This window comes from Meles meles, chromosome 20 (genome assembly GCF_922984935.1).
Source record: "Meles meles chromosome 20, mMelMel3.1 paternal haplotype, whole genome shotgun sequence".
NCBI classification, from domain to species: domain Eukaryota; kingdom Metazoa; phylum Chordata; class Mammalia; order Carnivora; family Mustelidae; genus Meles; species Meles meles.
Genome location: NC_060085.1, coordinates 48,139,637 through 48,152,525, shown reverse-complemented (window position 1 = coordinate 48,152,525; position 12,889 = coordinate 48,139,637). Strand labels below are relative to the sequence as shown.

At 38.1% G+C, this 12,889-nt stretch overlaps 1 protein-coding gene across 1 annotated transcript in view; it reads right to left on the bottom strand.

Annotated features, from left to right (window-relative positions):
• Positions 1 to 1,282: 1,282 nt before the first annotated feature.
• ARL8B (ADP ribosylation factor like GTPase 8B) overlaps positions 1,283 to 12,889 on the bottom strand; it is a 54,075-nt gene continuing 42,468 nt past the window's right edge. The window contains exons 4-7 of the mRNA XM_045991909.1: positions 12,091 to 12,184; positions 9,097 to 9,164; positions 8,620 to 8,690; positions 1,283 to 3,381 (exon numbers count right to left, since the gene is read on the bottom strand). Coding sequence (XP_045847865.1) covers positions 3,332 to 3,381; positions 8,620 to 8,690; positions 9,097 to 9,164; positions 12,091 to 12,184 — 283 coding nt within the window. The 3' untranslated portion in view covers positions 1,283 to 3,331. The remainder of the gene's footprint in view (positions 3,382 to 8,619; positions 8,691 to 9,096; positions 9,165 to 12,090; positions 12,185 to 12,889) is intronic.

The window sequence follows — 12,889 nt, the reverse complement described above, 5'->3', positions numbered from 1 at the left end:
CTCTAATAAACAAAATCTTGAAAAAAAAAAATCCCTTTGGTAAGAGGGTGACAAGAAGAGAACCAAGTTAACTGCTGACGTAATGCCTCCACCAATTCCATACAAGAAATGAAACCAGATATCCTAGGGACTTCTGTCCAGACATGCTAAATCACACATCCAACTGGCCAACAAGGTTTGGCTATAAAGAATAATAGTATGCCTATAGAGAAGAGCCAAGCTAACTTTTCTTGAGTAAAACTACGTAATATCATTTCTGCAATAGCTTTGATGAGATAAATGTTCACTTTTATAATGCAAAAGATATACCACACTAGGGAAGTAGGCCAAATGGCTTTACCTTAAAAATAGGCTTCTGACAACTATCATATGATCTCCCTGATATGAGGACATGGAGAAGCAACATGGGGGGTTAGGGGGATAGAAGAATAAATGAAACAAGATGGGATTGGGAGGGAGACAAACCATAAATGACTCTTAATCTCACAAAACAAACTGGGGGTTGCTGGGGGGAGGTGGGGTTGGGAGAGGGGGAGGGGGTTATGGACATTGGGGAGGGTATGTGCTATGGTGAGTGCTGTGAAGTGTGTAAACCTGGCGAATCACAGACCTGTACCCCTGGGGATAAAAATACATTATATGTTTATAAAAAAAAAAATTGGAAGGGGAGGCAAACCATAAGAGACTATGGACTCTGAAAAACAACCTGAGGGTTTTGAAGGGGCAGGGGTGGGAGGTTGGGGAAACCAGGTGGTGGGTAGTAGGGAAGGCACGTATTGCATGGAGCACTGGGTGTTGTGCAAAAACAATGAATACTGTTACGCTGAAAAAATAAATAAATAAATTTAAACTATCAAAAAAAAATAGGCTTCTGTGGGAAAACCACCATGTTTGATATTTAACATCTTTTCATTCTGGAACAGAAGGAGGCCTGCCTTGCAATTTCAGTTTATTAGATTTTTATTATAATTTTTGAAACAAATTATAAAATGCCTAAACAACTAGCTCTTGCCACTTCCAGAAGTCCTAAGTTTGGAGTATCACGACAGTTTACAAGTAACAGCATCTCCTCCACCATGTCCACCCAAAACATCGCACTATCAACCCTGTGGTTATTTTAAAAGTTTATTTCTATTTTAACTAACTCGCCGACTCATTCTTTGAGAAATGAGCTGATTTCTTTCTAGCACACTATCTATGGACCTTGCTCATCATAACTTTCTTCCCAACCCCTTCCAAAAAAATCAGCACCTTCCATTACAATGCGCATTTTAAGTTAACATTGTCAATACAACCCTCAAAATGCAAGTTTATTGAATAAAGCTGAGAAAAGCAGTAAACAGACAAAAAAATGCATCACCTAAATAAAAAAATTCACGTATTTACAAAGTTCAGTAACTGTTAAGTTTTCACATGCAGAAGTTAATGCACAGGAAAATGTTGGTAGTAGAGTTTGGATGTCTTGAAATGCTGAAAGCAATGGAACAGACACATAAACATTAAGTTTTACCTATAGGTCAATTAACGAACCTATGCGGTCCCCACACAGTCACTCACTTTAGTTCCAATTCCTCCTTTCAGGCACAAGCCAATTGCCACATTCTTTGTAATGGTTCACAGTAACCATTAACAGTGCTGAGCTACAGTAGCAAGTTTAAATATCCCTTCATTTACAGAACCATCCATCCCATCAGGGAAGTATGCAACACGCTTCAAAGAATAAGAACAGAATTTTAAAAGCTGAGATTCTACTCATAAAAATGTGAATGGAGAAAAACAAGTAGTATCTGTGCAACACAGTGCAGTACTTTGTACAGAATATCGTTAAGGCCATGGCAGTCTATAAATTAAAACTGGTATTCATTAAAACAACTGTTGACTGCACTTTTGAGTGCTCAACATCTATGGAAATGCACTGTCTACATGAGTGCTGCTTAACAAAAGAAACAAAATCACACACAGTGTGAGGCAACACATAAGCGGGTGTAGCATAAAGTTTTATCTACTACAGTGGTTTATGTGAGTAACAATTTACAAGTGAACCAGTATTAATGTGTCCCTTTATGTATATGGACATCACTAAACTACAAAACATGTTCGTTTTAAGTTTTTATACATCTCCGTATAGTAGAAGCAAACAATACACAGCATCAGTTCCTCAGTTCTGTGTGACTGATTATTAAACAACCTGTAGACGTTGTGCATGATTACATTAGAGAGAGCAGGCAGGTCTAGAGCTGTCACAATAATCAAGATGTCTAATGGCACCAGACAAAAGAGTGCCAAACCTTACCTCAATAAGAGAGAAAAATAAGAATTTTCACTTGTTTCTAAGTATCTATTGTGCTGAAAGTCTATGACTGGATATAAAAAGTCGAGAGTTAGAGTGTCATGCAGCAGCACTGATTTAATGACTAGAGATAGAAAGAACAAACAGGTGTTTGAACAAAGTCTGACATTCTTAACACATTTTATTACATTGGCTGGAATGCTCTAAATCCATGAAAGCCTTTGAGAAAATCTTCAATTCCCAACCCTTTAAAAAAGTGTGTTGAGCCCCCCCAACCCCGAAAAAGAAAAAGAAGAAAAAATAGAGAAGTAATGATCTGGACAGATACAACAGCATGCCTTAGTTCCTCTCATATCCCCAACTGCTATCTGTGATGAAGAATTCTCAGAAAGCAGATGTTTTAAAAATTCATATACGATCTCACCAGTGTAAAAAAAACCGTAACAACACTGATCTGGTGCCTCAGCTCACTCTTTGCAGACCATTTTTTTAAATTCCTAAGGTGTAATTATACATTTCACATGCATTTGTGAGATATGTAAACATTATGTTTATATCCCACATGAGTCAAGCTAAAGGTTTTCTAAATACTGTGTGGCACTAGAAACTTCATGCTGTATCAAGTCAGTATCAGTATTAAGCAAATGGATTCTACAATGAAATATCATAGACATTTACTGAAAACCAATATAAAAATCTGGCCCAGAAAGACCAGAACAGAAATATGCAATTTTCTTGATTTAAGATGGTCAAGTGTTTTTGTTTTTGTATTTAAAAAAAAAAAAAAAAGGTTCTACACACTGTTTAAGACAAGTATGTATAAGAAGCTTTTTGTGTGTGCTGACTTTATCATGACAACTCTAGCTGATTCTTTATGAAGGATTAGGGATACACATCTTCAGCAGTGCACAAGAGAAATAAACTCTGAAAAAGGCAATTTCTTGGGTTTAGGAAGGACCGTATTCTGGGAAGTACTTCAGAGGAACGGACAATAATTCTAGGATTATAGCCAGGAAGGACTGGAAGACTTCAGGAGATGCTTCAGCTTCTTCTAGATTTTGAATGTTGAATAAGCCACTGAAGCGTGATATCTAAAGATGGAGGGGAAAAAAATTGAAGGTGTTAAGATCAAAGTTAAGACACTAAACATGAGAGACAGTATTTAAAATGCAGCTAATTCAAAGTACATGCTGGCCCTGTCCTGCTTTTTCATCTACACTATTCTCCATTACCTAAACTTCAAGAGGACATTTTAAGGACTTATAAGAGACTCAGCAGTCTCTGATCAGTTAAATTATGCTCAGGACAGCTTGTGCCATCTTTTATTCATTCAAAAATTTACTGACTCCCTGTTAAGATAAGTACTGTATATGAAGTGCCAGGAATGCAAAAATATGGGAGAACCCCTATCTCCCCTCAAGGAGCTTTAAGTATCCAAGTTGGTAAACATAGACAAACTCATTTGGGACTGGGAGGAGGGCTGCCCCACAGAATTCCAGGCAAAGGAAACAACAGAAGCAAGAGAATAAACAAAAGCATGAACAGGGTGAAGATCTAGATGGATTATATGTGATAAGATGTGGATGAAGCATAGTATATGGGAAGAGGCTGCCACTCAACACTAAGGCTACAGCAGGGGTCTCAACTTCACCTTTTTGACCTTTTGGACTGGGTAATTCTTTGCTGGGATGGGATGGGATGAAGGCAGACTATTTTGCAGCATCCATGACCTCGACCTCTAGATGCCATTATCTGCCTCCCTACATACCCACAACTGTGACAACCAATAATATCTCCAGGGATTGCCAAATGTCCCGAGGAGCAAAAACGTCTTCTGTCCTCAACTGAGAACCACAGGCTAGAGGGAGCTAGATAACCTTGTATACCACTCTAAGATGCTACTAAATTTGGGTTTTATTCTCAAGTCAACTGGAAACTACTGGCGAATTTTAAGCAAGGAAATTTTACTTGCTTATTTTAGGATGATCAATGGCAAAAGAGGACAACTTGGAGTTGTCAGTATAGACAGTGCCTATCACAACAGGAGTAGGGACTGCAACCACCTGAAGCAAACATGCGCTGTAGGAATGAAAGAAGGAAAATGTGGAGCTGACCAACATACAAACAGAGAAAGAATCTTCCAGCCTCAGTGAGCTGTTTCATGGAGCTGTTGGCGAACACAGTGGTTAAAGAACAGACTTGAGAAAAATAAAAGATAAGTTAGCAACAGAGCACATCAGATTTCAGGTGCAGAAGTAACAGGCATGGAGATGTCCAGCAGATAGTTTTAGCTGTACTGATCTCTGTACTGATGGGAACTGATAAGAGGTCACCAGAGGTGGCAGCTGCAGCTATCACAGCTGAGATTAGCCCCCCCAAAAAGCACTTAGACTGACAAAAGAAGGCAACTAAGTCAAAATAGTGAGTTACTGTCCTTGAATTCTTTAAAAATATGTCATCCATATAAAGGGTATGTGAGCATCTATCAGAAGCCCAGCCTTCAATTCTCCAAACCTGAAAGATGAATGCAAATTCAGTTTCTAAGCTAATACGTGTTATAGAAACTGTAAGCCACACACATGTAAAGAATACCCTAGAGCTGAGATCCGAACAAATGCAATCTGTTCAGAGCTGTGGAAACAATGATTTAACCTGATTGTTGAACCAGATCATGTGCATTTTAAAAGGAGGACCGCAGTGTGTAGTCAAGAGGAAAGCCACATTCATTAGAACTGAATGGGGAGAAAAGTAAATCTGAGGGTGAAATGCCTGGGTTGAAATATTTAAGAAAGTCACTTAAAACAAAGCTTGTGGACACCAGACGAAATTATATCCTAAAGACAAATGGATCCTTAAGACTAGATTAAAAAAGCAGAAAATAAAGACGATACTTAGGGTGCCGGGGTGGCTCAGCTGGTTAAGCAACTACCTTCTGCTCAGGTCATGATCCTGAAGTCCCATAATCGAGTCCCACGTGGGGTTCCTTGCTCAGCAGAGAGTCTGCTTCTCCCTTTGACCCTCCCCCCTTCTCATGCTCTCTAATAACAAAATTAAAAAAAAAAAAAACCAAAAGAAAGATGATATTCAGATGAAGGAGTCATCTTTGCAAAGATCATGTTCACAGAAGTAATCTGTTCTATGTGTGGTTTAAGGACACATTACTGAAGTATTTCATACACCACACTGGGAAGCTGGAAGGAGAATATACCACCTGTGCCAACTGTGTGCACTGAGATACTTCTGGAAAAATTTAGTAAATTCATAAATTTTGTTCTGAAATACGTTGTAAAGGGTGAAAATAGGGAGGATGTTCTGATTTGACTATTCAAAAAGTCTAATCTACTTGGCCGTTATAGTTCTTGCTCCAAATAAAACAGGCATTCTGATTTACAATCTACTTTTTCTGAATCCAGTAAGAGTGGATCCATTTCCTTGGGCTTGGATGCTACTAAGTGAAGCAGGAGTTCAATCACAAACTGGTGACTATGGAGTTCTATGACAGACTATGAGGTCAGCCTCAAATAACAAAAGAAGTTCTCACCAACTCTCTTTGATTTACTTCCTAAATAAGCTCACAAGATTTTTTCAGGAAAGTATCGCTGGTTTGTCAAGGTAGTAAAACAAAGGACTTTTTTTCTCCTTTCAATAACTTTTCCCCCCTACTTTATGAAATACGAGAGAGAGTATAAAGGAGTAAAATGGATTTACAGAATAGCACAACGCCCTAAGATTATGGTTAGCGTATGCAGAACAGGGTTTTTCAACCTCACCAATACTGACCTTTTAGACTGGACAATTAGCTGTGGGGACTGTAGCATCTTTATAACATCCCTGGTCTCTACCCACTAAGTACCAGCATCACACTTTCGTTATGACAACCAAGTGTCTCCAAACATTGCCAAATGTATCCTGGGGGAAAATCCTTCAGTGAGAACCAGTGGTGTATAAGTAAATGCTCTCTTAGGGACACAACTTAAAACTTAACAAGAATTCCTCCTACCATGGAGGGAGGGGGAAGATTTTTTTTTTTTTTTAAATAATAACTCTAAGTAACCCTAAGTGCTTGAAGAGTCTGTTCTCAAATTAACTAAATGCTCACAATATAGAAGTCACTTATTCTACCCATTTAATAGAGGACAGTTTGTGTCCATCAGCAGAGTATTAGGTTCAGATTCCTTTTGGGTGCTCTTTAAAGGAAGCCCATGGGTGCCTGGCTGGTTCAGTGGGCAGAGCATGTGACTCCTGATCTCAGTTCAAGCCCCACACTGGGTGTACAGCTATTTTATGATTTTAAAAATAAAATCATAAAATAAATAAATAAATAAATAAAGGAAGGAAGCCCAGAATTAGCCAGAAAACTATCAACACTTTGAGCTCATCAGAGCATGTCTGAGGAGGGGTGAGGAAAGAGCTGATAGACTGGAACTGACTTGGAAAAAAGTTAACTATGATGAGAAACAATACATACTGAATGACGGCTAAAGGGAAAAAAATAACAATACCTTCTTCTAAACATATGTGTTGACACTACATATTACATTCTACTCCAATACAAGTTTTTTGCTGTTGTTTTTGTATTGGAGGTATGACTATGGTAGAATGGTCAGAGATACCATATTTTTGACTTTGAAGTTGGAGGAAGGAGCCATGAGCCAAGAATGCAGGCAGTATCTAAAAGCTGGAAAAGACAAGGAAATGAAGTCTCTCCTAGAGTCTCCAAAAAGAACACAACCTGTCATTTCAGTCCTTGATTTCTAGCTCCGTGAGAACTATGACAGGCTTCTAACTGACAGTAGCAATAGAAAACTAATACACCAACATGACATCCACCATATGTCAAATGCTGCCATGCATTTTCACATTCCCTCTCACTAAAGAATTTTTAAATTGCTGCCATTATCACCATTTTATAGATGAGTAAAGACTGGAGATCAGGGAGGTTAAGTGCTTTATCCAAAACCAGTCAGAAAGTAACTTAGAATCAAGTGTACTGGCCTGAGGCTGCCTGACTCTAAAGCCCATGCTGTTTGTTAAGTCAATTATGTGGCAATGAGGGACAGCCTCATTTTTCTGTAGTGGCCCACAAAGCAATTTTTTTCATCAGTGACCACCAAACTGGGAGAGGTAAAGGTGCCATGAAAATCTCTAGGCTCCTACCCAGCTGCTTCAAGGTCCATGCATTAAACTCTCCTCACACTTTGGTTGAACCCGTCATGCCAGACAAGAATTGTGTGACTTAGCCTTAGTAGCTTTTTGTCATAAAGGTACACTTTACCTGTGAGGATATTTTATTGTACCGTTATAGGTCTTTTCACTCAAATAGCTAACAGGCTGAATAGCCATTCATCTTGTCAAATGTTTCATCTTTCCTTTTTACCTTTTGATCCTTCTCACCCATTCCAATCCACTTTTATTAAATAACCTCTCACAAATCAGTTAAGAAACTAAAGGTCAACCAGATACTTAAATTCTTTAAGGATCCTGTATTGGATTGAATACTGTTCCCCTAAAAATTCACACCTACCTAGAACCTCAGAATTTATTCAAAAATTGTCTTTACAGATAAATGAGACCATACTGAATGAAGGTAGGCCTTAATCCAATGGTATCTATCTTTTTAAGAAGAGGAAATACACACAGAGACATGCACAGAGAAGAAGGCTATATGAAGCCAGAGGCAGAAAATGGAGGGAAGCATCAATATGTCAAAGAATGTCAAAGGCAGCCGGCAACCACAAGTTAAGAAAAGGCAAGGAAGGACATTCCCCAACAGCCTTCATGGCCCTGCTGCCACCTTGATTTTGGATACCTAACCACCTGAACTTGCGAAAATTAAGTTTCTGCTGTTTTAAACCACCCAGTTTGTGGTACTTTGCTATGATAGTTCTAGGAAATTAATACAGACATTAAATACATAAAGAGTACTTTTGGCTTATATTTCCAACTGAGTACTAACATTACAATAATATACTGGTTCAATAAATGAACAATTGTTTTAGTGCCTACAGACCAATTTTTATAGTCTTATTTCAAAAACATTTTGTTACAAAGCATAGCTGGATACTAGCTCTGCCAAAATTAATACAATAAATTGATAACACATAATGTTTAACTTCATGTCTAGCTCATTTACTTCTTTAAATAGCATAGAGCACATTGAGGATGTTGTATTTGCTGTCAAAAGATATAATGTCTATTGCTTTTCCTTAGGTAAAAACAATAGTCCTCTATAAAAGAAGTCACTTAAACAGAACTGGGAATAATAAAGAATAAGGACCATTAAGCCATCCCTTCCCATGATATCCATTTCTTCCACAGTCATTTCTTACCTATATTATCCTTTTCTTTGCAAGAAATTGAATAGCAGCAAATTTCTCTATCCTGAATAGCAGACAGGTTCCTATAAGAAGCAGAATTAAGACAATAAGTCTGTACTTAAAATAACTATCATACCTATCATTCTTTGTTCAATTTTCTTATCTTTTTATACTGAAGAAATTATTTTACTACTATGAAAATTTTAGAAATTCACTTGTTTGGTAGGCCAAATTTACCATGTTTGCCTAAAAACATGGCTATAATAACTACTAAATAACAGGAGGGCCTGGCTGGCTCAGAAGAGCATATGAATGACTCTTGATCTCAGGGTTTTAAGTTCAAGCTCCATGTTGTATGTAGAGATTACTTAAAAATAAAATCTTTTAAAAATACTAATAATGTAATGATGCTAAATGAAGTAGTAGGCAAAATAGTGTAATTTAGAACCAGTTTTTTTTAAAACACCATCATTCATTCTTAAAACATACATTTTTTCAATTAGCTGTTTCTCATCCAAGGCATTAGGAAGATCTCTCTTGTTTCCGAGTACTAGCACCTTTAAAAAGAAAAGATATTAACAATAAACTTTTATGTAAGAAAAGGTCACAGAAACATATGATAGTCATATCTGTAGATATTAAAATTGGAACGCTACCACATGCCAGAATATTGAGGCATATTTGTTTAACTGGTGGCCTATCTCATTTACTTAGTCGTTCAAATTAGCATTCATTTCAACTTCTACTGCATTAATGCCCCGAATTCAATACATAGCTGCCAACTTCTACCAAAATGTTACAATTCTATGGTATGAATTCTGCAATTTCTACATAAATCTCTACCATAATGTGAATATGATCTTAACACAACCAAGAATGGGGGAACAATTTTTTAACCATTTTTGTTAGCCATCAATCATATGAACATATAAATATGCTTAAAATTCCCGATCCATCCTACAGAATATCATGTATAAATATTCTAAGACAATGGTTAAGTCTGGAAATTAGGATAAATATAGCAGTCATAAGCTCTAGAAATAAATGGTATCATCTGGTTGCTAGATGTGCTTTGAAAAGACAGGAAAGCAGAGAGGCTTCCCAACCACCACTCTGTCTCAGATAAGTCCTTTCTGCCTTAGAGAAGGCAAAGAATATGAGTACATATAATATATTTGAGAATATCCATACTCTAAATCAGTGCTCTCTAAGAACATGTAATCTTTGACCCATCTCAACAATATACATGCCATGTCTACCTTACCATACCTATTTCTTTCACTTAATACACCCCCATCCCCACCCTACTCCATACACTTGACCATTTCTACTCATAGGACCAAGATACTTACTCTGCACAAAGGACAAAGAGACAAGGACAAAGGCAGAGAGAGTCAGGGACACTGGGAGCTCACAGGACATTGTTACACCACAGCCTGTCTCCCCTTCCCCAACTTTCACCCCTCTCTATACTCTTATTTAAGTCACACTAGGTTCTCAGGCTAGACCTCACTGAATTTCTAAAAATAATATCATGGCCATTTGTGATCAGTTGTCAGTTTCGGGGTTACCTGGCATTTTGGCCCTCTTACTACATTTAAGAACTCTCTTCCTACCTTATGAACCTGCCTCCTGATAAAGCTACTTGCTTCTATGGATAATTTTTCCCCCAGCTTTCCTCTCTGCTAGAGCATGGATGCATAATCTAGGATGAACCAAACCTTTCCATGCAGAGGCAGTGATGCAAGAAAGAGGGATAGAGAACCATTCTGATAGGGAAAGGGAAACAGCTAAATGACTTTCCAATCAGAACAATTGTGTCTAGAGCTCAGAAACTGCATGTGGTCGACAGACTTACTCTGTGGTGTGATTTTGGATGTGATTCTGGCAACTGGTTAGCTTCCTTGTTCCAGCTGATTTCCTGAACCTGCTTATATGTAGCCTTCTCAGAGACTCTGTGAGCTACCCAATATCCTTTCAATGAATTCCTTTCTACGTAAGTCAGCTTTTTACTGCTTGCAACTAATAAGGCTTATGGTGACCTTAAGAGAAGACTGATTTTTACTTCTGGTAGGTATACAGAACTAAAACTTATTAACACAGGAGAAAAAGAATAGGCTTTGAAGTCAGATAGACATGGATTCGAAACCTGGTTGCACAACAGGTAATGTTGCCATGTAACCCTGAAGAACAACTGTTCTAAAGGAGGGATAACCACAAACTTCATTATGTTGTTAGGATTACCTGAGATAATATACCTCAAGTATTTGACATTCATGAACTCATCATGTCATGAGGCTAAAGCATTCTTCAGCTCAACAAATGGCACCACCTTCCATCTAACTTCATGAACCAGAAACAACTAGAAATTATTCTTTCCATCTCCTCTTTCAATCCATTAAGAAGTCGGGTAGACAGCGTTTCTAAATATCCCTAAAATCTGTTTCCTTCTCATCATCTTGTCTACTACCACTCTAACCCATGGTACTGTAATTTGCCAAGACAACTTCAACAGCTTCCCAAAACTGCCCTCCTTATAGTCCCCCTTGCCACTTTAACCCATTCTTAAAATGAAATCACAGTGACTTAATAAATCTGACATTTAAAATACTACAACAGTGAGTGCCTGGGTGGCTCGGTCGGCCGGTCGGTCGAGCAGTTGAGCGTCTGATTCCTGATTTTTGGCTCAGGGTCATGGAGTCGGACACCCTCCCACCAGCTCTGTACAGGGCAGTCTACTTCTCCTTCCCCCTCTGCTCCTCCCCCTCCCCCCACCCACACATGCTCTCTAATAAATTAAATCTTTAAAAAAAAAAAAAGGGGGGGAAAGAAAAAAGAAACACTTCAGAAAAAAGCTTTAAAACTATCAACAGTTTCCCACATAGTCCAGCCCAGCCTCTCTTTAGTACCCTAGCTGCCACATGGCTCACCACACTCTCCCACCCTCTCACTCTGCTTTTGCTCTAGGGCGACTAGCCTCCTCTCAGTGCCTTGCTTCCTCCTACCAAAAGGCTTTGGCTACAACTCTCTTTTCCTCACATGTCTACATATCCTCACCATTCAGCTCAAGCATCACTTCCTCAGAGAATCCTTCTTTCTTCCCCCAATCTAGATCAAATATCCCCTCTAATTTTAACTCTCACGGCCCCTGGTACCTCTCCCTCACAGCACTTATCAGAGCTGTATTATTCAAGTGATTTCATGGCATCTACCTTTCCTACTAAACCATAAGCTCCATGATGGCACGAAGCATGTTTCTGTTCACTTCTGTTCATCACTGTATCCCCAGGACTGAGCACTGCTCCTACTTTATATAGTTTAATAACTAGCTGGTTAAGAAATTAATAAAAAGCACAGTACCCAGTATATGGCTAATATTCAGCTAAAAAAAGCCTTTTAAGATTTTAAGACATTTAACATAATAAATCATAATTTTAAAAATAGTAACTCTTACAATCATAAAAATAACAACTCCATACTTACTGGAATTCCTTGTAACTGTGGCTTATCTAGAAGATTATGTAGTTCATTTCGAGAGGCTTCTATCTTTTCACGATCAGCAGCATCTATCATATAACTTAAAAGAAAAAGCGACTTCAGTATCTCTAGTCTCCAAATTCTCTGATGGTCACAATTGGGGATGAAGATTTTTAATTTTCAAATTAACACTACTAAGGGGCACCTGGCTGGCTCAGTCAGAATAGCATGCGACTTTTGATCTTGGGGTTGTGAGTTTGGGCCCCATACAGGGTGTAGAGATTACTTAAATAAATAAATAAGAACTTACTTTAAAAAAGGATTTACATCACTGAAACTGTTAATAATAAAGACCCAGATAAAGAAAAACTCAGTACTCGGGCGCCTGGGTGGCTCAGTGGGTTAAAGCCTCTGCCTTTGGCTCAGGTCATGACCCCAGGGTCCTGGGATGGAGCCCCATGTCGGGCTCTCTGCTCAGCAGGGAGCCTGCTTCCCTTCCTCTCTCTCTGACTGCTCCTCTGCCTACTTGTGATCTCTGTCTGTCAAATAAATAAATAAAATCTTTAAAAAAAAAAAAAAGCTCAGTACTCAAAAATACTTTTAAACAGACAATATTTGGATGCCAATATATGACAGTAAAACATTTATAACCCTTAGCTCATAGCAGCATTAACAAAAAGAAAAAAAACTAAAACTCTCATTTATGATTAAATTTGTTAAAGTTTCGTATTAATGGGATTACACTAATAAAGACTATTACTGCATGAAATAAAAATTGAGTCTTTGCAAGTATTAAAAACAAGTT